This window comes from Telopea speciosissima, chromosome 8 (assembly GCF_018873765.1).
Source record: "Telopea speciosissima isolate NSW1024214 ecotype Mountain lineage chromosome 8, Tspe_v1, whole genome shotgun sequence".
NCBI lineage: Eukaryota > Viridiplantae > Streptophyta > Magnoliopsida > Proteales > Proteaceae > Telopea > Telopea speciosissima.
In genome coordinates this window covers 54,130,470-54,156,323 of record NC_057923.1, presented here as the reverse complement: position 1 = coordinate 54,156,323, position 25,854 = coordinate 54,130,470, and the positions used below count along the sequence as shown (strand labels likewise).

The 25,854-nt window shown below is 40.8% G+C and overlaps 2 protein-coding genes across 3 annotated transcripts in view; both read right to left on the bottom strand.

The window, feature by feature from the left end:
• Nucleotides 1–2,676: 2,676 nt before the first annotated feature.
• Nucleotides 2,677–6,143, bottom strand: LOC122670469 (ankyrin repeat-containing protein At5g02620-like). Its single transcript, XM_043867356.1, has 4 exons — nt 6,040–6,143; nt 5,203–5,769; nt 4,696–5,105; nt 2,677–3,595 (listed from the first exon to the last, which is right to left on the bottom strand). The coding sequence occupies exons 2-4, from the start codon at nt 5,516–5,518 to the stop codon at nt 2,717–2,719; spliced, it is 1,605 nt and encodes a 534-aa protein (XP_043723291.1). The 5' UTR covers nt 5,519–5,769; nt 6,040–6,143; the 3' UTR covers nt 2,677–2,716.
• A 6,668-nt stretch (nt 6,144–12,811) lies between these two features.
• Nucleotides 12,812–25,854, bottom strand: part of LOC122671605 (probable inactive serine/threonine-protein kinase scy1) — an 81,526-nt gene continuing 68,483 nt past the window's right edge. Inside the window, exons 20-21 of one of the 2 annotated variants that reach the window (XM_043868927.1) lie at nt 17,869–18,102; nt 12,812–13,396 (exon numbers count right to left, since the gene is read on the bottom strand). In XM_043868927.1, the coding sequence (XP_043724862.1) occupies nt 13,134–13,396; nt 17,869–18,102 (497 nt within the window). In that variant the 3' untranslated portion in view covers nt 12,812–13,133. The remainder of the gene's footprint in view (nt 13,397–17,868; nt 18,103–25,854) is intronic. The other variant, XM_043868928.1, reaches the window with a different exon arrangement.

Here is a 25,854-nt window from a genome sequence, read left to right as displayed (position 1 = left end):
CTGTTTTCATCATGCATTTGAGTTCGGATCTTTGATGGCTGGAGCTGTTTGGCACATGCCCCAAGGACAGCTCCAGTCATCCGATCCTCATTGGACTCATTGTTGCGTTGGAGAGGATTTTTCGCCATTCTAACCCAAATATAGGTAGTTCTTCAATAACAACTAGCTTTTGGAAACATCTTCACTTTGGGTAGATAACCCCTAGGTTTCTAAGATCCAACCTTTTTTTATTCCCTCTTTTAAGACGAAAAACTGTTCATTTGTAACAATGGCCCAGATCTTGGCTTGGGTTTTGGTAATGATCTTAGGTTGGGGTCAGCCTCCTTTCTACACTTAGTAACACATGTATGTGTAACATGTAGAGAGAAAACCAAAAAGGAGGGGAACCTAAATAAAGCTAGGACAAGAGATCACTTTCTAGTCGTGTAATGCTTGCAAGTGCGAGGATCAATGAGAACACATGTATGGGCATCAATATAGATGTGATTTTTTATTTATGGGGGGGGGGGGGTAGGGTGATACTTTTATGTGCTCTTGTGCCTAGACTAGGAGTAGTCATGTTCTTTTTCCTATAAAGCTAATGTTTTTAAAAAATTTTTGTTTTCGGGGTCACCACTTATATTGACATTTTACATTCTAAGCCAATAGCATTCCAAGCCAATAGATGACAACAAACATTATATTTAATGAGAAAAAATAGAAATAGAATCCACGTATTTAATAATGAGAGAGGAGAGAGATTATGAAGGTGATTCATGCATACATCCACATCACCACTTATATTGGCATCTTACATTCCAAGTCAATAGATGACAACAAATATTATATTTAATGAGAAAAAAAGAAATAGAATCCACGTATTTAATGATGAGAGAGAATAGAGATTATGAAGGGGATTCATGTATACACTGACATCAAATATTTCCTTTTCCAAAGAAAATAATGTTGAAATTTAAAATGTTGATATAAGGAACTATTTCTAATTTAACAGCTAATGCCCTTTCATGGTTGAACTATTGAAGTTGAACCCTCCAAAAAAATAAAGCAATTCCATTGATAAAGTAGAAAAGGAGAAAAAAAAAATGGTATAATCTATAGTTTCCTAAGAAAACAAACAAACCCTATCACAAAATAAACAGCCTTTAAATTGAACTTGCAATTGGTTAAATGGGCAAAGGTTCTCTTCACATACTGAGTCTGACCTTAGTTAGGTTTTGATGGAGACCGATCCTTTACTTGATTCCGAGTTTTTAAATCTTGTTAGCATGATAACTGTTTCCACCATGCATTTGAGTTCTGATCCTTGATAGCTAGAGCTGTCTGGTCCGGAATTTTTTTCTTATCATGTTCCTTGCTTGGTACAGTTGTCCAGTTCCTCTCATAGGGAGGTAGAAATGACGACTTAACCTCATTCAAGTAGGGGGTTAGATAGTCATTTTCAGCCCCCTATGAGAGGAATTAGACAACTATACCAGGCAAAGAACCGGAAACGATAATGATCCATCTGGCACGTGCCCCAAGGATAGCTCTAGCCATCCGATCCTCACTGCACTCACTAGTGCATTGGAGAGGATTTTTTTGCCATTCTAACCCAAACATAGGTAGTTCTTCAATCACAACTAGCTTTTAGAAATATCTTCACTTTGGGTAGATAACACGTAGGTTTTTAAGACCCAACCTTTTTTTTTATCCCCTTCCTTTAAGAGGACAAATTTATCATTTGTAACAATGACCTTAGATCTTGGCTTGGGCTTTGGTAAACCATCTTGGGTTGGGGGCAGCCTTTCTGCACATAGTAACACATGTATGTGTAACATGAAGAGAAAACCAAAAAAGAGGGGAACCTAAATAGAGGTAGGGCAAGAGATCACTGTCTAGTCGTTTAGTGCTTGCACCAGTTCGAGGATCAAAGAGACCACATGCATGGGCATCAACATAGATGAGATTTTTTATTTTATTTTATGGGGAATAGGAGTCATGTTCTCTTTCCTAACATTTTTTCAATAAGATATGTGTATGACTGTACATGTTTTTTAAAAATTTTTGTTTTGGGGGTGCACTGTTTATACTGACATCTTACATTCCAAACCAATAGATAACGGCAAACAGTATATTTAATGAGCAAAAAAGAAATGGAATCCATGTATTTAATGAAGACGAGATAGACTATGAAGGGGGGGATCCACGTATACACTGACATCATGTATTTCCGTTTTCGAAGAAAATAATCTTGAAACTTATATATTGATTGACTAAAATTTGTACAATTTACAGTAAAATTTTAAATTCTTTTTTTTTTTGGTAAATCAGTCAAATTTAATTTTGCAGCATATGCTAGTGGATCATGAGGCAGCTTTTGCTTCAATGTGGGAGGAAGGGAGACCCTATACTTACAAGTTACAAGTTATATTCAAAAGGGTAAAATGATCTCCACACTGCTGGTATCATGCATCCTCTCACATTCTCCTCCCTAACATTTGGCTTCCTTATATATGAACCGTGTGGAGTCCCCCTCCCCTGCTCCTATTGGCTTGACGTGAAAGATATCATTCCACACCAACAACATATCGATCCCTGCCCTATCCAGAAATATATATCTGAGGAAATTATATATGTAACAGAAGAGAACCTGAGAAGCTAGACAGGACCCCCCCCAAAAAAAAAAAAAAAAAAAAAAAAAAAATAACAAAACTGAATACTGACCGGCTGATCTCACTCAAATTGCATACATCTTCTTGTACTCAGTGTTAAGGATGTCTGGATCTGAGACCACAGACACGGACCAGGACCGTGACCTGCTGCCCAGTGATGATTTCCTGATGCTCCTCAAATTTGAGTCTTCAATTCTGTCCATTATTACCCAGTAACACATGGTGCAGAGTGTTGTTGCCAGGATTAGTATCCCTATGATTGTCACTCCAAATGCCAACCACCTCTCATGGGTGCCTACCACCACAAATGACAATGCCAAGAATGCCACAGACACAAGAACACAAGCCAACCACATTAGCTTGTTAATAATTGCCATCATCTGTTTCTTGGCTTTGCTCTCTATTACTACAACTGAAGTCTGTACCACCACCACAGCCAGGGAAATGAAAAGAGCAATGGAGTCAAAAATGAAGAAGATCATGAAAGGTGCCCCTTTAGCAATGTTTGCTTCCCCAAGGGAGAGCCCAGGTGGAATGTCATTAGGGTCATCAACATACTGGCCGGGGACAGTGAAGATGGCAGCAAAAGCAACAGTGGCAATGAGGACAGCAACAACAGTGGTGGAGTTGATTGCATTGTTGAGGCCCTCTGCATGCATTTTGTTGATCCGACGGGTAATCCCTTGCATGTGTTTCCTTGTGTTGCGGGTTTGCTCAAGCTGGTAATGGACCTCATGCTTTATGTCGCTCACAGTCTGTTTTAGTTCTCGAGTTGTGCTCCTCTGTGTTGGCTTGATTGCCCTGCCACTCGGGACACCATGCTGCTGTAAGATAACCATTATTTCAGAGTAACCCATCTTCTCAGCAGTGTCAAGGGCTGTTTCCTCCGATCTATTGACAGCTTTCTTATCAGTCACATTGTGGCTTAGTACTTCCCTTACAATCTGCAGAAACATGGGGTGTGTTACAACAAAGGTCCTATTCAGGAAATTGAAGCATTGATGCACCAGTCAGAGAGAGAGAGAGAGAGAGAGAACATGGAGGCCTCCTCACTAGTACTTGCACAAAGTTTTCATCAAGATGTCTATCTTGTGAAGTGACAGAATGGATTTTTTGTTTATTAAATTTTGAACCGACGGTCTTTAACTCTTCTTCATATACAGGAATCGAAGGACAGATGAATAAATCTTTCATTTTACAGTAAAAATGGGTAATCTATAGGTAAATCTGATCCATGTAAAAAAACAAGATCACAACCTTGAACATAGATAATGAATTCTATTTGTGCACTAACCAAATATATATAGTACTCCCAAGAACTGCACATGAATGGTTCTTGAACAACATATAGCCAATCTTTCAGAAGACAGATAATTATTTGTAGATAAATAGGAAAGCTAATGAGTTGTGAATCCAGAAACTCACTTTCTTGGCATAAGAATGATCAATCTGGGGCAAAAGGCCAAAAAGGCTAGGCCAAATATTTAAGCAAAATGCACCAAAGACTCAGTTGCAAAAGCATTAGACGTTAAGGAGGCAAAACATAACCGAGACCTGTAATGACTAAAGGAAACCTAATACAGATTTATACGACTAAATGGGGTCGGCTACATGGATCCTTTCTCTCTAATCATTTCTACTCGAAGTCATACAGGATACGAGACCTAAGCTATGCATGTCTTTCCTCACCACTTCACTTGAAAGTTAATTTAGGCCTGCCCCTGGCTCTTTTAGTTCCTTCAATCTGAATCAAACCATTCCTCTGAACTAGAGCATTCCAGGCCTCCGTTTAACATGGCCATGACATCTCAAGCGACTCTCTCGTAGCTTTCATGTATCAGAGCAACTACCAACTCACCTCTAATATGGTCATTCCTTGCTTTATCCTTCCTAGTTTTGCCACATATCCATCTCAATATCCTCATCTCCTCTACCCTTGGTTTATCTAATATCAGATTTATATGAATGAAATTCTCTCTCTCATCCTTTAGTTAGATGGAAAGCAAAGACATTAAAAATAAGTTGAGGTAAAGGAGTAACTCACCTGAGCCCGACCCTTCCTGGATGCTACATGCAATGCTGTGTTGCCCTTGGTGTCAACCATGTTGATCAAAGAAGGGTCTGTCTTGATAAGTTCCTCCACCAGCTCAAGTTTAAGTCCTTTCACTGCCATATGGAGAGCTGTTTGCCCCTTCTTGTCATTCCTTCCAGCAATCCCAGGTTCTTTGCTTAGAAGTGCTTTCACTACCTCCAAATGCCCATTCCTTGCTGCAGAATGCAGGGCCGTTTTCCCATTGCTTTTTGCTATGGTGGCTAGATTACTACCTTCCTCCAAGAGGAAATTTACCATCTCAATGTGGCCTTGTGCTGCAGCTGAATGCAAAGCTGTGGTATTTGATAGATCAACAGTCATAGACAGCTCTGGTAGGGCTTTAAACAGAACCTTCACAACCTCTGTGATATGTTGAAAAGGAAAAAAGATTTATACCCAATAAGTAAAAAAACAAGATCAGAGTAGAAGAAATAATATAGAATTGAATGGAGGATATACCCAGGTCCCCTTGCTTGGCAGCAATGTGAAATGCATCATAACTATTCCTGGCTTTGATGCTTGCAGATACAATATCATAGTACTTGATCATCATCTCCACCACATCAACATAACCATATTCAGCAGCAACATAAAGGGCTGTTTCTCCTGATTGATTCTGTTTCAACAACAATTCCTTCAGGGCTTCCTCTTCTGTCCCGGTGAGAATTTCCATAACCACGGATAGGTTCCCTGCCCGTGCTGCCGAATGCAGGGGAGTATCGTCACGTTTCCCAGTCAATTGTTTAGTCATCTTCTTCCTGCGTGGCGTCTCCATTGATCCAATTGCAGAAGAATTACTATATTCTGCTAATATTTGATCTCTAGATACCAAAATCTCTACTCCATTGAAAACCCAGATAAACAGACACTCTGCTGCATCCAATATACAATTACTATATCCACCAAGAACAGATAATTCATAACATTCCAGAAACTGAGAACATGGTATACCAGGGATTCTATTCCTTCAAATCCTGTAATCTTTTTCCAGTTGGGGCAACCACTGCAAACGAAATCAATCTTCTCCTGGTCACAACAACAATAAGGTTTTCAATGGTAAATAAATAAATACCCACTTGGGTATTTCCATTTTCTCCTTGATGATTGTCATTATCAAACAGAAACAGAAGGAAAAAGGACTTAAGGAACAACAAAGACGAAGTTTGTTATCTAAAAAATAGATTATTGATTCTGAAACCGAAAAACTAAGAAAGATTTTGGCATTTTGCTTTCCTTCCACACATTATAATTCAAAAACTAGAACTTGGGTTGGGGAAGAAGAAAACGAATGCTGACCTGGTGTTTAAAGAACAAGACTTCTCTGTTTCCTCCTCACCTTCTGAATCCGAAGAACCCATGTAAAACCCATTACAGGGCTGCAGGTTCTCCGGATTCAGGCGGAACAACTCCGAAGAAAAAGCAGCAGAATCGAACACAGAACATATATGTAGGCAAATTCTCTCCAAGGCACCAATTAAGGGGAGACCCTTTTTGAAAAGCTGATGAAGACCACATTTCCGGAGAATAATAAAACTAGACAAAGGGAGAATGGTTATTTCCTATTTGCCACCAAAACTATAAGAGAGAGAGAGAGAGAGAAGCTGAAGCTACCAAACAAATTAACTAAAATGGTTGTGCAATTAACTAAAATGGAAATAATTAAGAAAAGGAAACATTTTAATGAGCCAAGATGGAGAGAGAAGAGAAGACTTAAAGACGAAGTTTCACCTTTTTTAGGATTGGTGATTGGTGGATGAGGGATTTTGGCGATTGAAATAGAGACGTTGACTGAGATTCCAAAAGAATTGATTTGAATATGAAGCGAATTAATGTCCATTGACCATTAAAAAAGGAATCTTTGTAGGGGTAGTTTTGGGAAGATGGAATTTAGAAACCATGAAAACATAATAGAAAAAGCTTAGGAGGAAGAAGAACCGACCATCCGACAGTTCTTATGGTCACCCACTGTTTTAATATAAGGAAAGGGTTAAAAGGGTTAAAGCTGCTACACAGCTTTTTAGTAAATGCGGTTTTCTAATTGATAGTTTGATACTAGTACTTTAGATTTATAAATTTGAAGAGTTGCTACTTGGTTTTACCAAAAAAATAAAAAAGAAGAGTTGCTACTTGGGCAGTGTGTGTTGCGTTGGTGGGCAAAATGACAACCATGTCCCTGAGAAATTTCACTTTTCATGAGGTGTGGCGATCATTTCGCACACCTTTGTGTCTGTGCAAGGGCAACGTAGCGCATCATACACACTCAGGTAGTGATCTTTTTTCCTTTTTGTTTTTGACCTTTTAGTATAATATATATATTTTTTTCAATGAGGGTAAGTGTTTTTTTCATATGTATTTTCAAAAAAAAAAAAAAAAAATACACAAGACAATGAGAGTTTTTTTAAAAAAATAATGACAAGTCACTTTCAAATTTTTTTTTTTTAAATTTCTATTTATTATAACTAAAAGAAATTTTAAGAATAATTAAAATGAAGTTGCTTTCTAAATACACATACGAAGGGGTCATTTAGAATACTCCCTTTGTAAATAGATGAGGATGTACATGCACTCTATCTCAAATTATTGGTTGTGAGTTACCCTCATTAGGATTTTGAGAGTCTTGTTTTATGAGGATATTTTAAAGTTTGTATGTAACGTTTAAAAATTGGAATTGAAATCTGTATGGATTCGTTTTTTATCCAAATCAGTTTGGAATTGGCTGGAACTAATCGACTTAAAAACACCCTAACCCTAATTTTTTTACATAATCTGTCCGAGCTTGATCGGCTTGAATCAGGATCAATCCGATCCAATTTTTAAATCCTTGCTTGTGCACCTTTTCTGCTTCCAAGGCTTAATAAAATTTTCCCCAAAGGTGGGTTTGATTATAAGAGGGTAATATAGAAAAGGATTGAGTTTCCCTTCAACCATGGTGAATGGGAATCCATTCAGTGAGGTGAGTTCAGATGTGCGCAGGAGTATCAGAGGATATTTTGGAGAAAATACTAAAATCTAGGAGGGGTTTGCTAACCCTAGGATGGTGGGAATCCATTCACCAGGTGGTGGAGGGAAACTTAATTTCATGGAAAAAAATAAAAAGTTGAGTTGGGCTTCAAAACTACAGAGGCTGAGGTAAAGTTGCCTGAATAAAATAGTACATAGAGGATAGATACCATTTCTTTCTGTTTTTATTTTGGTAAATGAGGATAGATACCAATATACCATGGAGTCTTAATCATGGTTAGTAAGTTCGGTACGACATAAAAACAAGTAAAGATATGCATGGGTATTAAATAGCTTTGGAATTTAATAGTACATTTAAAAAATTCGACATAAAAAAACGTATGTGGCAATAATTCGTTACACATTTAATATGTATTTTATATAGTTCTTATTTAAAACCCTAGAACAAAATTATTATTTTTGGTAGAACTAAGAGAAAAAGACATGTAAATCATTTATCAAACGCAATGATGACATTTAAAAATATAGATTTATCAAATGGAAGTCTCCCAATGAAATAAAGAAAATAAAATATCAAAACACTTATTCCAACATACATCCCACGAGATGATCATTTTTTTTTGGGTAGAAGACGAGATGATCATAAAACACATCATCTTATTAATATTTAATAACATAGCCATCATTCTATCATACACAAAAGGTATGGAGAAGAGTTCTCTATGGGGGATACAGGGGCCACACCCAGACACAATGGGGGCAAAATGATCGCCCCACCCCCATGAAAGCTGAAAATCCCGCTCCCGAGATGCTAGCACATTCGTGGTCCTTGCGTTCCCCCAAAAAGCTATATATATTGGGATCTAACGTACGATCCATGATATCCAACAAAAAATACAATGTCTTAATAGGAAAATGCTTCAATTGTCAACATCCATTGGTTCCTGTAAACGGGGTTCCGCACTCAATTCTCCTTAAAAGTAAGGTCAGCCCAAGAGTTTTAGTTTAACCTCCTTTAGTTTCCTAGATTTTAGGAATTGTCCTTTTTTGGTGGCTCATCAACACTATTTCTTTTGAAAGAACAATCATCTATATGCTTAACACAAATAGTCCAAGCAGTGATTAAACAATAGACATGTTTCCTGACCTACTTCATGGAGAAGAGAAAAGTTTCATTGTAGAAGATTGTGAAAGCGATTGTTGCTGAATGCAAATTGGGTTACTAATCTTTCGTATTAGTTGTTTGTTTAAACATTAGAGCGCTCTATGTGCCAAGAGGCCCAAGACCAAGATTGCCAGAAGAACAAGTTTTGTGTTTTTTTAAAACGAATTATACGAATCCTTAAAAAGGACAACACATATTTTTTTGTCTTTAGACATAGACATTAACATCTATTTGATGATATATACATGTATAATACACATATTTACTATTAAACCATCTTCTTCATCGATTTGAGAGCCAATTATAGAATTCTTATCTTAGATTCTACAGCTCTTCAACGAGGGATTCTGCCGATGCCATCCGATCCAGATCAAAATCGAAAGATCCGATTCGATCCTCAATTCCATGTTTTGAGACGTTGGTCCTAACTCGAGACTGGCTCAAGAACGATATGGGTCTGAACCACACAAATGGAATCCAAGAATGAAACCCACCTGTCTTGGATTCCATCGATACCATGGTTTTAGTGCACGGTATCGGAACGGGTATCGGTGACCTGCAAAACCGATATGATATCGATACGGTATCAGCATGGATCGGCTGTATCAGACACAAATACCATTGAATTTCTTTTAAAAAAAGAGTTTTCTGACCATTTTACCCTTTGTCTGTACCGTACTCCCAATACGATATCGATAACTAGCAAAACTGATACGTATAATCTGATACGACGATACGATACTGACACTTATAACCAGGGGTTCAGGCAATACGAGAACCATTCTAGTACGAGAACCCCCTAACTCCTTATAAGTTGGATGATTAGTGGTGTCTATTGGCAGTTGGCACCAACAACTTTTACTTTTTTTTAAATTATATGAACCAATGAAGTGAATGAACCTTGAATTAGAGGGATTTGTTTGCCAACCCAAAAATTATTTTACCGTTATAGAATTTACTTTAAAAAGATTAAAAGTTCTCTACGACAAAGTGCTTTTGCCAGATTTAGTGCGAATATTGCTTTTAACACTTTGCCCCAAAATTCCATTTGGCATTTGCATCACAGAACTCTAACGGAAAGACATAATTTTTTGTTTCCAAAACTACCCATATTTTCACGTCAAATTTCCATCCCACACGATCCATCATTCCATCTCTCTATTCACCAAAGGGATTTGCATTCACGGATTAGAAATCTAGAAAGATGGCATTTGAATGAAAATTTGAAAAGGCAATAAGGATATTTTTGGTAAAAAGAATCATCTGTTGCTGACATGGACCCCCCAATTTTAAAAAGAAAAAGGCTAGGCACGCAGGTAATGTTCTCAGCCTGAGTCTGTCTTTCTCTCACCCCATGAAAATGACTCCATTGCCCTCCTAATCCTTCTCTCTTCTTTGGGCACGACTGCTAGCTCTAGGAAAGCCTGTGGCGTGTTCAACCCTTTCCCTTCAGAAAAAGAAAAGCAGGTTTCTGTAAATTAGTTGTGGGTGTGTTAGATTTCCACTCTACATTTGGAAATTTCTACATACAAACCAATAACAAACTCAGCCTTAACTCAACTTAATGGGATCGACTACATGGATCCAAACAAACACAAAGTAGAAAAAAAGAGTTTGAAACCTAAAAGGGGAAGAAAGTATAGAAAAGAGGGTTGGAAATTTCTACATAGAACACCATAATTCCTCGTCTAAAAACAAAGGCAAAATAATCTTTAGGAGAAATGTTTTCCTCCCTCCATAGAAGACGGTTCACCTACCATCTTAGGGTTCACAAGCCACTATAGGTTTTAGTATGCTTCCAAAATACCTATTTGATGCCCTTTCCCACCCTGCGGTGAATGGGATTTCATTCTCTCACCATGGCTGGAGGAAAACTTGGTCATGATCTTTATGTGGACCACTTAGGATTTAGGACTGGGAGGATTTGTTTAGGTAGAGATTCTAAGCAAGTAGAAGCTGGAGCACACAAATGATGTGCAACAATATGGTATCGTATATTTGAGGGCAGCAAGGTCATTTCATTTGAGGAAGAGAGAAATTGATATAAAAGTGCTAGTGCATCCTACCCTGATGGCTCAAAAGCCTTTTCCCATTTGTTTAGTACTTAAATAGAAATAAACGCTAAATGTATTTCATGTGGCCCACCTAAGAAGGGCTTCCTCGAAAGCTTACCTATTTACACCATGTGGAAGGATGATATGACAATTATAGTCATTGGATAGATAGGATATTATATAGCTAGCCATATGTCAAAATCCAAAACCTTGTTCAATCAAATACTCTTGGGTACATTGGTATGCACCCGCTTGATAATTCTTAAATTTTAAATCTTTATTTTGCCATGTGAATAACTTTGTTTGGTCTGAATTTGGACATGTGAATAATGGATCTTGGGCTCTATCTATTTATAAAATTTGGACCCCACCAAGTTACTACGTGGTAGATATTTGGATCACACAAAAGGTCCTTAATTTCTAGTTTTCAAAGAAAAATAAAATTATTGAGTTTTTTTTTGAGAGGGGAGTAGGTTAAGGGATGTAAGTATTAAAAAAATTTCGGGGATAAATATATTTTCCTTATCTGAAATCTTAAATTGCCCTGATATGTTCGTGACTCACCTAGGAATTGTTTCTTGCACTACCCAAATATCTAAGACATGGTAGTTCATTTGTCACGCAAATTTTGCGAAAAGGTAGGTATGTTCCTGTGCCCACCTATCCATTTCAGTCCAATTGAGGGTTTACCAAGTGGAAAAATAGAGATTTAAAAAATAAAGACTATAAGAGAGTGCACAATAATGGTCAAAGTACAAAGTCCTAATAGGCATGTGTGGACATATGTAGGTGTGCATGTGGATGCACCAAAAGGTATTTGATCGAAGGGAAGTAGTTTTCTGTATGGGAGTGCGTCCTACACCAGCACTCCCATGTGTCTATCTCTCTCCTCTTTAAAACAAGGGGGCAGAGGTGTCTTTTCACATGGAGAGGAGAGAGATAGGCTCATGGGAGTACTGGCGTAGGCCACATTCCCGGATAGAGATTTTTTTCCCTTGATTAAATTAGGCTCTGTAACATGACGTGTGACTAATTCAGTATAGTACAATGATGTTGGACAGCACATGATCTCCTTTCTACGCAGACAATGAAAAGTTCATTTTACTGATTTTATATCATTATAATCCTCGATTAAGGCCATTAGGTTTTTTTTGGGATTTGGATCATTTTCATGATTAAGACCATAGTTAATAAATTCAGATTTGAGAATTATTCAGATAAAAAATTATTCGAAACAATTCGTTTTGTTAATTTAAGAATTCAATTAAAAAAAATAGGCAAAATAACATATGACTTCGAATTCGGAAATTATTCGCTTGCCAAAAGAAATACTTCGGACGAAAAAATTGAAATGTTATTTTTAATATTGGTTGTAACTTGTACATGTTTCACATGATCAATATGTACATAATATAATTTGCTATTTTTCTATGGCTTGCTTTTATCTCCACTATTCCAAATTTATTTCTAATCTCAATGATTCATCATTGGGTAAATAGACGTTGCTCTCGTGAAAAAAAGAAGAGAGCTGAGGTACAATTGTTGTTAAGAAGCTCAACTTTTTACACATTATGATTTGATTGGAGCCTTGCTGCAATAGTAGAAGAATACCACTATTCCAGTAACCAGAAGAGTCACCAACCATTACATTACGTTTTTTTTTTTTTGGTAAAGAACAAGTTTATTCATGAGCAACGGAAGGGCTCGTAGCCAAAGAGTTACAAACTTCTTTCAGCTACGGAATGGAATTCGACCACGCTGTCATATACTGCATAGACAGGGCCTTCCGGGCTAGGGAATCCGCTGCTGAGTTAGCTGACCATTTCATTACGTCAAGTCGATCTGCAGTAAAAGAGGATTCCTTATAGGGGACATATATATTTTATACGTTCACTGAAATGATCCTCCATTACAAAAAATTACACAAATTTTCAGAAGACATCACAATAAGAAGTTAACCCTCCTATAATACACTACTACGAAATGAAAATTTACAAAATCAAATGTGTGAAAAGAATGTTACAACTATTTTGGACATGGGATGTAAACTCATCAACTGAAGGCTGGGTGAACGCCTGAATGCCCCCTCCCACCAAAAGAGGAAAACAGAAATAAAAAATAAAAAAAAAACCAAGATAAAATAAAAAAAACCACCCAGATCCATTCTTTGTCAATCACTCCTCCACTATGCTTGCAATCTCATTTCAAACTTATGAAGATGTGCGGTTTATCCTTTGTGCTCCTAATTTCGGAGTAGGCCTGGCTCCACGACCTCTGCCAAGAGTCAAAGGTTTTGCAATTGTTTTTGGTGGGGGAGCAGCGATATCTCCCCACAACTCATCATCAGCTGATGCTGCAGGCTTATTCAAGGGTTTGGATGTTTTTGGAGTAGGTGCAGCCTTAGAATCCCAGAATTCTTCTTCATCTTCATCTACAAATGCCTTTCCTGTATTTTTGGGCCTAACATTTGTAACTGCACAGTAGGAAAATCCCATTTAATTCAATAAGATACCTATTAACAACAATTAAGATGTCTGTCATGGCATGTGGAGAAGCTGAGCTGACTACCGGTCTGCCAACAACAGCAGTTATTCGAAGGAGTATTAGACAAAAGAGAAAACCACTTGCATTGAGGGATTACGTGTAAGGGTAATAGTGTGAGTAAGAGAATTGGTTGTAACAGAATTGTACTAGGGCCTGACATGGCTATATAGATAGGTTAAACTCTCATGAATGGCATGATGAATAGTTGTTTCTCCCTACTTTTCTCTCTCGTTCTCTCTTTTCTCTCCTCTTCTTCTCTCTTCTCCTTCTTCCTCTGTCTTCTCACTAACTCTTCTCCTAAGTTCTTCTGCTACGGTGTTACATTGGTGCTTTCGTTTCGCTTTCCATGGCTGAAGGAACCCGCTTGCGCCAGCTCGACGATAATGTTAAGAGTCTTCAGGAATCTTATTCTTCCCATGGTGAGCGTCTGAACTCTCTGCAAACTGTTCTCGAGAACCAGCAGAAGACGATGTCAGAGATGATTGCCCGTTTCACGGCAATGGATGGTCGCATCGACCAAATCCTTCGTCTCTCTCCGCCGGAGATTGGTTCCTCCAGTGAATCACGACCATCAGATGGTCTTCTCCCCATTCCACCTATCCATCAATTTCAGGCCCTCCATTCTCCTCCGCCTCCGATCCAAACTCGTACGGTTAAACTTGATTTTCCTCGTTTCGACGGCGACGATCCCTTGGGCTGGATCTTCAAGGCCGAACGCTTCTTCGATTACCACCACACGACCGAGGATCACCGTCTGCTAATCTCATCCTTTCACATGGATGGCCGTGCGCTCCACCGGTTTCAATGGATGTTTCGCAACGCCGAGTTTACCACTTGGCGGCGTTTACTCAGGCCTTAGAGGTCCGCTTTGGGCCTTCGATTCGAGGATCATCAAGGTGCCCTCGCCAAACTCACCCAAACGCCTCTGTCTCGAGTTTCGATCCCACTTCGAGGCCTTGGCGAATCGCACCACCAACCTTCCGGCCACATTTCTCATTAGTTGTTTTATCTCGGGGCTACGTCCAGACATTCGTCATGAGGTTTTGGCTTTTCGCCCTGCTACCTTGACTCGGGCCGTGGCCTTGGCTCGCCTCCGGAGACGAAGCTCTCCGAGCATCGCCGGTCCTTTCATCGGGTCGCCTCTCCTCTGGGACCACCACATCCATTGGCTTTGCAAGCACCCCTGTGACCTCCGACCCCACCTTCCACGCCGAAGACCTCCGTTCGCCTACCAATTCGTCGCTTACCCCCGAGAAATGCAAAGCTGCCGTGAAAGAGGCCTCTACTACAATTGCGACGAACGTTTTGTAGCTGGTCATCGCTGCAAATCACGTCAACTCTTTGTTTTGGATTATGAGGACACGGTTGTGGATGACGTTGCGCTTGACCTTGCGAACCCCGATGCCCTGGATCCGGACCCGCACTACACTCGAACTCTCGTATCATGCTTTGGCGGGCATTCTTCCCCCACGACGATTCGATTCACCGGCCTTGTCGCGGTTGTCCCATTCAAGTTCTCGTCGGCGTCGGCGGACTCATAACTTTATCCGCAGTCGCGTTGCACGCCATTTGGGCTTGGCCATTCAAGCATCTCCCGAGTCGCCGTTCGCGTCGGTAATGGGGATCGCTTATCCAGTGAAGGTGAGGTAAAACAACTCGTTGTTCAATTGCTCAACCATCTTGTGACTATAGATGCTTACGTTTTGCCTTTAATTGGGGCCGATTTGGTCTTGGGTGTTCAGTGGCTGGCCAGCTTAGGCCCTGTTCTTTTGATTACCGAAACTTAACTCGGAATTTGTGTGTGATGATACGAGGATTGTTCTCAAAGGGGACCCCCAATCTCAACCACCTCTCAGACAGCCTTGCGTCGCATTGTAGCCATGGGATCTTATGTGGCTCTATTTCAGCTTGAAGTTCAAAACACCACGGCGCGTCTGCCCGCGACGACCCCGAGCTTCAACGGCTGTTAGAATCGTTCGCGTCGTGTTTGAGGTCCCCCATGGTTTATCTCCACACCGAATTCAGGACCACTCCATTCCGTTGCAACCAGGTTCACAACCAGTGAATGTGAAGCCCTATCGCTACCCCCACTTCCATGATGGACTCTTGCACTACCGCCATCGTCTGGTCCTGGCTTTGGACTCCCCTCTTCGAGATGTTTTTTTAAAGGAATTTCATGATTCACCGATTGGAGGCCATGCGGTTTCTACGCACCTTCACGCGCCTCGCCGCGAATTTCTTTTGGAAAGGGATGCGTAACAATGTCAAGCAATACGTCGCTGTTGCCAAGTTTGCCAACAAATCAAATCTTCCAACGCTTCTCTCCGGCTTGTTACAGCCACTCCCCATTCCCACGCAAGTTTGGGAAGATGTTGCGATGGATTTTATAACGGGTTACCACCTTCATTCGCAAATCCGCCATCTTGGTAGTGGTTGATCGCTTAACCAAGTATGGTCACTTCTCTCGCTTTGCCGGCGGCGTTCACAAGTAGCAAGGTTGCTGAGGTGTTCGCGACCACCATTGTCAAGCTCCATGGTATTCCCCGCAACAATCGTGAGTGACCGTGATCCTCTCTTTACCAGTTCGTTTTGGCGTGAATTGTTTCGCCTTCAAGGGACGACTTTGGCAATGAGCAGTGCCTACCATCCTCAGTCCGATGGGCAGTCCGAAGCCTTGAATCGCTGCTTGGAAATGTATCTACGGGGCTTTGTTTTGGATGAACCCAAACACTGGGTGCGTTATCTCCACTGGGCTGAATACTGGTATAACACTTCTTTTCACACCTCCATCGGCATGCCACCATTTCAGGCCTTATACGGCCGGTCACCACCTGCTATTATTCACTATCTTCCCGGCTCCTCCTCTAATGAAGCCCTGGATCGTGAACTATTGGACCGTGACGTCATTCTTCAGCAACTTAAGCGCAACCTTCTTCGTGCTCAGGCTTATATGAAATATCAGGCTGACAAGAAACGATATGATTTACAATTTGAGGTTGGCGACTGTGTCTTTGTCAAATTGCAGCCCTACCGCCAACACTCTGTTGCCTTACGCCTGAATCAGAAATTGGGTCGCAGGTTCTTTGGCCCCTTTCGTATCCTTAAACGAGTGGGTAAGGTGGCTTATAAGCTCGACCTCCCTGCCGACGCACGAATACACCCTATTTTCATGTCTTGGTTCTAAAGAAATGCATTGGGTCACCAGGTGTTCCACCGCCAACACCCCTTCTTCTTCCTACAGCAGACCCCACCCCATTAGCAATCTTGAATTTCCGCCATCTCCAGCGCCAGGGCACGTGGGTTCGACAAGCCTTGGTCCAATGGGCCGGTTTACCACTTGAGGAGACTTCCTGGGAAGATGTTTCTGTGTTGCACCAGCTGTTTCCTGATCTGAACCTTGAGGACAAGGTTCTCCCATATGGGGATGGCAATGTCATGGCATGTGGAGAAGCTGAGCTGACTACCGGTCTGCCAACAACAGCAGTTATTCGAAGGAGTATTAGACAAAAGAGAAAACCACTTGCATTGAGGGATTACGTGTAAGGGTAATAGTGTGAGTAAGAGAATTGGTTGTAACAGAATTGTACTAGGGCCTGACATGGCTATATAGATAGGTTAAACTCTCATGAATGGCATGATGAATAGTTGTTTCTCCCTACTTTTCTCTCTCGTTCTCTCTTTTCTCTCCTCTTCGTCTCTCTTCTCCTTCTTCCTCTGTCTTCTCACTAACTCTTCTCCTAAGTTACAATGTCAAAGCTAGCAAATAAAGCATGGAAGTTTACAGAAGGCAGGTAGCATGTCTTACATATTGACTGAATTTAGACTCTTTTTTATTAGATAAAGCCATGAGAATTAGTCAAGCAAAAATGCCCAATTATAAAATCATGTAGACTACAAAATAAGCATAAAAACAGTACATGGAGGTTTAAAAGCTACGTATATAACTAAAGATAAAGCAGGCTGCCAGGCCCCATATCTTTTGCATTTCATGCCTTGGAGCAGTGATAAGCTCCAAAGTCGATGCAACCAAAGTAGTGCTGCCATGCCTCTAACCCTGTGTATTTGGGTCTCAGAGCAAGCAGCCCAGAGCATGTCCCAGTAGGAGATACCCAAGGGCTACAAATCCTACAATTCACTGACTGCTGGATTGCTCAATGCTAATTACACCATTTTACTAGCATTAGCATAGGTTAAGTCAGCAAATCTAAAGTTCTCGGGACTAGTAAGCTTATATTAGTTTTGGTACTTCATATTTCTCCCCTTCAGAAAATAAATAGGAAGAAAAGCTGAAGATGAAAATTATAGTAGGGCCTGAGTTTCCTTCAAAAAGTCCCTCATGATAAGCTTCTACTATGGGAATCCATATTAGACCATCTTTTACTCTAATGTGGGTTATTTTACCTTGAGGTTTTGGAAGTGCAACTGGCCGTTTTTGAGCAGCTTGGATGTTTACAAGGGCAGGAAGTGGCTCAATATCATCCCACCCATCTTTTTCACTGTCATTTTCTTCATGAATCCCATTTTCAATTTCTCCCCAGCCATCTGTTGAAGTTGGAGAAGAGGGTACAGGTTGATCTGTGAAGTCATTATTTGAACTTGAACGGACAGGGACTGTATCAGGAGCATCCAGACCTACTATCATAACAAGGAAACCAAAATCAGAGATTCAGCAATTATAATAGTTACAATGTATTAATATAGAAATTGGTTATGTAGAAATAAAAAAATGTCTCTTATCTTTGAGTTTCCAAGTACAATCTAAATCAACCTCAAATGATAACAGACAATGAGATGGATACAAAATCAAATAGGAGATTCTATTTTTTGTTATTATTATTATTTTTGGATAGGGGGAGGTGAGGTTACTTTTTAGTGGTAGCTGTAAAGTAGTTAGGGGGAGAGAATTTCGTTGTCCAGAGGATAACTCTACCCTGGGGCAGTTTAGTTTGAACTCAAACTTTCCATCCATTCAATGAGTCAGTCTCATCCCAATTGGACTTTTTAATACCAGAATAAACTGAAAATTAGCTGGAAAGTCAACTTTGAGTTTGGATGACTGGATTACAGAGGAAGAGTTTGATGTTTCATAAGGTTAAGACCATAGTAAATTCACAAATGATTTGGAATGATAATACTTCGGCGTGAACCCAAGTGGTGCAGTGCAGGTATGCATGTAGGAGGAAGAAGGCAGGCCAGCAGTCCATGGTTAAGGACCTAGCCTCCTAGGCCAGAACCGGGCCCATAGCAGTGGCCACGGTTCTTTCACTGGTCCTTAACTATGCCAGCCTCCAGGCCAGACTGTGGGGGACCAGATGTGAGTCTCGCAAGGTCTAGTGTGGTCCCCATGTGGACAGGTGGTGTGGGAAAGATGAGGAGCTGCCAATACATTTTTGAGTTTCTAATAATTTAGTTGCAATTTCCATGTATTAGCTACTTAGTTAATAAGTTAGTCCAAGTAGGAGTTTCTATTTTCATGTACTTGCTATTTTTTTTTTTTAATTTGCTTGCAGCCAAGCTACTCCCCATGCATGACAGTTTTTCTTCCTTGTATTGTTCCAAAGCTTATTTAAATAAAGTGGTAGGGCCACAAGAGCTCAAGATTTTGGCTATTGTTCAATTGAATGTTTCTCTTCGGTGGTGATGCTGAGAGTAGCTCTTGCAGTGAAGCAAGTGCAACCCAAGGTTGTGAATCCTTGGATTGGGAGAGCAGAGCCTTGGTCATATCCCCTTCTTCTTCTTCATTGTTTAGTAGAAATTCCAGCAACCATATAATGTCAACTGTGGCCTTTAACGGATTTCATCAAATATACCTCCATGCGATATTCTGTTATGTCCATTCTGTGCAACAGAACTTCAGACTTGCATTCCTCTTTAACCCATGTCAGATGATCTTCAATTTTTAGCATGTTGTTCTATTCCTTCCCCTCTACATTCGATCCAAGTTTGGTGTTTATCCAACCAGCCACTTGGAGTTCTAGTTGTTTTTCCTTGAGTTTCTAATTCTGGATTTTTAGTTTCTAGTTTCTGTCCTAGCTTGTTTCTCCCAATCTAAGCGTGATCTTGCTTTGATATTTTAACCACATAGCCTCCATTCTATATTAGTTTCTGTTAACAGCCCTTAGAACTGAATGCTTGAGTTCCATAATCGATCACCCAGCCCCTTTATTTATAATAACCAGAATTACAACTCATTCCTATTCAAAGTAGGAATGCAACTTATGCCTAATCAAAGTAGGAATGCCCCCCTTACCTATTCCTATTAGGAATTCCCATTACAACTAGGAATCCCAAATAGAGATCGGTTAAGGGAAAAAAACACAGAAAAGGAAATAAAAATAAAAGATAAAACCAATAAAACCAAAGGACTAAATTACCCCTATCGGGTAATTTAGCCTATCTCAACACTCCCCCTCAAGTTGGAGCAAAGATGTCGATCATGCCCAACTTGACTAGATTGGGATGAAACAATTTCCCAGACAATCCCTTGGTGAAGATATCAGCAAGTTGATCAGCGGATGTCACAAAGGGAATACAAATCAGCCCATCTTCTAACTTCTCCTTAATGAAATGCCAATCCACCTCAACATGCTTGGTACGATCATGCTGTACTGGGTTGTGTGCTATGCTGATTGCAACCTTGTTGTCGCAGTACAACATCATAGGAAGACGAATAGGAACACCAAGATCTTGTAGCAAACCTTTAAGCCAAAGTAACTCACAAATACCTTGTGCCATAGCCCGAAACTCAACTTCGGCACGAGAACGAGCAACTACATTTTGCTTCTTGCTACGCCATGTGACAAGATTTCCACCTATAAAGGAGCAATACCCAGAAATAGACTTGCGATCCGCAGAACCAGCCCAATCAGCATCAGTGTATGCTTCTATCCGTAGGTGACCATGTGCAGACAGAAGAATTCCTTTTCCAGGAGCTGACTTCAAATAGTGCAAGATACGAAGAACACCCTCCATATGAGAAGTGTAGGGATCATGCATAAACTGACTCACAGTACTCACGGCGACAGCAATGTCAGGATGAGTGTGTGAGAGATAAATCAGCTTTCCTACAAGTCTTTGGTACCGGCCTCTATCAACAGGCTCACCCTCTTTTTCCTTGAGTCGAACAGTAGGATCCATAGGAGTATTTGAAGGATGGCAGCCTAACAACCCGGTTTCAGTCAATAAGTCTAGGATATACTTCCTTTGGGAGAGAAAAATGCCCTTAGAAGATCTGGCCACTTCAATCCCAAGAAAGTATCGTAGTTTCCCTAAATCTTTAATCTCAAATTCTTGTCCAAGGAAGGTCTTCAACCGTCTGATCTCATCACCATCATTGCCAGTAACCACTAAGTCATCAACGTAGACTATAGGAACAATGAGTTTTTCACCAATCCTCTTTATAAAGAGTGTGTGATCAGCATTACTCTGCTTATAGCCCACAGAAATCATGGCCTTGTGGAACCGGCCAAACCATGCTCGTAGTGACTGCTTTAGCCCATATAGTGCACACTTTAGCCTACACACTTTTCCATGGTTTCTATCACAAGAGAACCCTGGTGGAATGTCCATATACACCTCCTCATCCAGTGTTCCATTTAGGAAGGCATTTTTTACATCTAGCTGCTGCAAATCCCATCCAAAGTTGACAGCACAAGATAATAACACACGAACAGTATTTAACTTTGCAACAGGAGCCAAAGTTTCCTGGTAATCAATGCCGTATGTCTGAGTGAACCCCTTGGCCACGAGTCGTGCCTTATACCTATCCACAGTGCCATCCACCTTCTGTTTCACCACAAACACCCATTTACATCCAATGGTTTTCTTCCCAGGTGGAAGAACCACAAGCTCCCATGTGTTATTTTTCTTCAAGGCCTCCATTTCTTCCATCATAGCTGCCTTCCACTTTCCATCTGATAGAGCTTCCTGCCAATTGTTAGGAATACGAACAAAAGAAAGAGAGGAAACAAAAGCACGAAAGGATGGGGAAAGGGAGCCATAAGAAACAACATGAGATATGGGATGCTGAGTGCAAGTCCTGCCACCTTTGCGAAGAGCAATAGGTAATTCAGGAGAAGGAACATTACCAGGTGGAGAGGCAGGTTCTGGATCCGGGTTCGGCAATTGGATGGGTACTGGAGCAACAGTTGATTGAACCTGCTTATGTTTCCTTCTATAGGTCTTCACAGTACTGTCATCAATCCTCCTCTGAAATTCACTAATAGTCCTCTGGACAGGAGTCTAGACTGGGGTAGTTTGCTCCCCCTTAATAGAGATGGTCTCCCCCTGTATAGGGATCTCTCCCCCTGACTCAGGGGAAGTACTAGGAGCAGGCCGAACTGGTTCAGACTAATTGTAAACAGACTGGAGTGGAGGTGGAGAGTCTATGGTCAGCATATCTTCACTAACACTCTCCCCTTGAAGAGGTGGGGACACATAATAGGAAACCCTTTCATGAAACACGACATCCATGCTGACCAAAGTCCGACGGGATGGAGGGTAATAGCATTTGTACCCTTTGTGTAGCAGAGTAACCTAAGAAAATGCAGCGGAGACTACGTGGTTCAAGTTTACCAGGGGACCTTATATCCCTGGCATAACAAACGCAGCCAAAGACCCTAGGGGGAACGATAAAGGAAGAAGAGCCAAGTAATAGCTCAACAGGGGGTTTGGAATTAAGAACTCGACTGGGCAGCCTATTAATCAAATAGGTTGCAGTAAGGACAGCATCCCCCCAATAAAGGGAAGGGACATTGCGAGCAAACAGAAGAGCTCTAGCCACCTCCAAGAGGTGGCGGTTTTTCCTCTCAGCCACCCCATTTTGGGCTGGAGTATCAACACAGGTTTGATGGAGGACTCCATAGGCGGCAAGGTAGATGCGGGGTTTCCATCAAGCGATGTACAATCCGCCATAAGCTTTACCCGATCCAATCGTCTTCCCGAGTCTAGTTCTACGAAAAACACAATGATGAGTGGAAAAAAAAGGTTACTTTACAATTCGTAGATTTGGCGATACTGCTAATGGAAAGAAGATTAGTGGTAAACTTTGGAATATGCAACACAGATGACAGTGTAAGAGAAGGAGAACAACCAATGGATCCTTTCCCTGAGATGGAGGAGAGGGACCCATCAGCAATTTTGACTTTATCTTTACCAGAAGCAGGAGAATATGTATTAAAGAGGCCGGAAGAACCTCTCATGTGATCAGTAGCACCGGAGTCGATGATCCAAGGAGTGGAGAATACTGATGCACAATGACCAGCAAAAGAAATACCTGTACGGGCAAAGAAGGAACCTGAATTGGCAGCAGATGTAGTAGAGGCAGCGGATGTGTTCAATAGACGCCGGAGAGCCTGGAGTTCTTCCTGGGAGAAACCAATGTCAGCAGTGGGAGTTGGAGCTACACTTTCAGTGTGATTGGCTTTGTTTTTAGGCTTAGCGTGACCACGTTTGGCCTCAAAATCAACAGGGTTCCCATGTAATTTCCAACACTGAGCCTTAGTGTGATATGGTTTGTGACAATGATCACACTTCACAGGCTCTTTGGCAGTAGCAGTAGCCACAACACTGTTAGAAGAAGTATCTGGGGTGGAGCCAGTAGTCTGTAAGGCTGATCTCTCAACTTTGGGAGTGATCATCATGGCAGCCCTTCGTGTCTCTTCACTGTGAACATAAGAAAAAGTCTCCTCTAAAGTGGGGAAAGGAACCCAACCAAGAACTTGCACTCGAATAGGATCATAAACATCATTAAGGCCAGCCAGGAAATCATAGACCCGAAACTGATCAACATAAGAGTGATAGGCAGTAATGTCAGTAGTAGTAGTAGGTTGAAACCGAGCATAGTGATCCAATTGCTGCCATAAACACTTAAGGGTAGCATAGTATTTAGTGACAGATATCTCCTTCTGAGTAGTATTTTGGAGTGTCTTCCTGATTTCATAAACCTGAGCACCACTACCTGAACGATCATAAGTTCCCTTGACAGCAGTCCATATCTGAGTAGCAATGTCAAGGAGTAGATACTGACTGGAGAGGTCAGTGGTCATAGAATTCAAAACAAATGACATCACCATAGCATCGTTGGCAGCCCATTTAGTACGGGCAGCACCTTCTTCAATAGGCTGTTTGGTGGTGCCAGTGAAATGTCCAGTGAATCCCCTTGATGCAGGTTCATCATAGATATTGGCTTATTTCTTTAGAAATAGGCCTAGGGTTGGGTTATATACATGTTGGGCCTTTGTTCCCAAGGGTTTTCTATGCATTAGGCCACTTTAATGAGCCTAAACTAGGGGTACATAGGTTGCATACGGGATTAGCCCAATATTTAGTTTATTTTTATGTTTTCTAATTGAACCGGTTCAACTTGGTTGCATCCAATTGGTTCAATTTAAGTGATCATGTGACTTGGTTAAGTGGTCATGTGACGACTTAAGTGGTCATGTGATGTAAGTTGGACTGGATTAGGACTCTATAAGTCCAGCCATGTTTGGAGTCTATTTCCTTTAGTATTTTAGTTTCCTAGTCAATTTAAATTACCTAATAGGTTAGGGATAGGATTAGGCCATTCCTTTTTAGTGTCTAAGTCTATTTTTGAGTCTTCTATATAAGTTTGTAAGGGAAGCCAGCATTGTACACGAATTTGATTAATGAAAAAAACTTTTGCTTGTTGGCTGCCATTGTTGCTGCTCCTGTGCTCCTTGTGAGTGTGCATCCTTGTGGTTCTATCAAGGTGGAAAGGGACTGGTGGAATCCGGTTGACTCCGTACGCCGTGACGGCTGGGAGGATCTTCTTCAAATTCGAAGGTGGCTTTATCCTTCACAACTGTTGAAGCTTGCTGCCAGTGGAATCTCCAGTAAGTTTGACGCCAAAATTCTTCTTCTAATCCTCTAATCCTCTAATCCTTTCCCCCAATTGATCCCCTTTATTTTTTGTTTGAATCCCATAAACCCTAACTCCATTAAAGCCCAAAACCTGCAACTCAATTCTGTCCAGAATTGCAGAATTTCAAAACTCATCCAAACCCTAACCTTTTTATACCATATTGACCCCCTAGACCTGCCCATTAATACCCTATAAACCCCTTTCCCAATATCCAACCCTAACCCTAGGAATTGACCTAAATCCTAGTGCTGTCCATTCGAACCAGCAGCCCCTTTTGTTATTTGATCCTGTTGTTTGGCTCCTAGTAGGTCTCCTACCTATTTAGGACTACATTACCCCTACCAGCCACGGTCAAGGATAGTGATCTGGCCCAAATCAAATAATTCGTACCATCAAGCTTAATGGCGGTAGCATAGGGAAGAAAGTCATTCCTAGTCTGACCATCTCCTCCGGAAGTAGCAGTTGTCATCTCTGAGTCACCCATAATTCAGCTAGGCAGAAATCGATCCACTAATTTGAAAGAAAGCAGATCTTCAAAAAAACTGAATCGAGTGTGAAGGATGGGTTTTGAAGTTGCAGCACTTTCAGCCGTCAGAATAGGCTGAAAGATAGATCGAGTGATCCCCAAGTAGTGGGGAAGAAGTCCTCCAAAAATTAGCTCTTTCTGATGAGCCAACAAGAAACCCTAATTTGATAAAAAAATTAGGTAACAAACCTGTGTTTGGAGAATCCGTAGGTCTGGATCTGAATTATACTTGATACAATTCTGCAGTCTTCAAATAGGGAAGGTATGCATTAATAATAGCAGAAAATAATCTCCAAAAAAAAGGAAAGATCAATCTTCAGGTGTAGGAAGAACTCGATCTTCAAGAATGGAGGAGATCTGCAGGCAGAATTAGGTCATACCAATAATCTTCAAGCTTCAATGAGGTAGGATTGAGGGCAGCATCTAAATCTTCATCAGATCACCTCACAGTTGCGGCCCTAAATGAGAGAGAGGAGCTGAGAGTGGTGGAGAAGAGAAAACCAGAAACCGTGGAGAGGGGAAAGTGAAAAACAAAAAACAAAAAACTGAGAAAGCTGCTCTTTAGATCAGAATTGGCTTTGATACCATGTTAACAGCCCTTAGAACTGAATGCTTGAGTTCCATAATCGATCACCCAGCCCCTTTATTTATAATAACCTGAATTACAACTCATTCCTACTCAAAGTAGGAATGCAACTTATGCCTAATCAAAGTAGGAATGCCCCCCTTACCTATTTCTATTAGGAATTCCCATTACAACTAGGAATCCCAAATAGAGATCGGTTAAGGGGAAAAAACACAGACAAGGAAATAAAAATAAAAGATAAAACCAATAAAACCAAAGGACTAAATTACCCCTATCGGGTAATTTAGCCTATCTCAACAGTTTCATCTCCATCGGATGTAGAGATTGTTAGTTCTAACTCCATTTAGTTTCTGCCCCTATTTCTCAGTTTTCTGGTTCACTGCGATTCTGGTA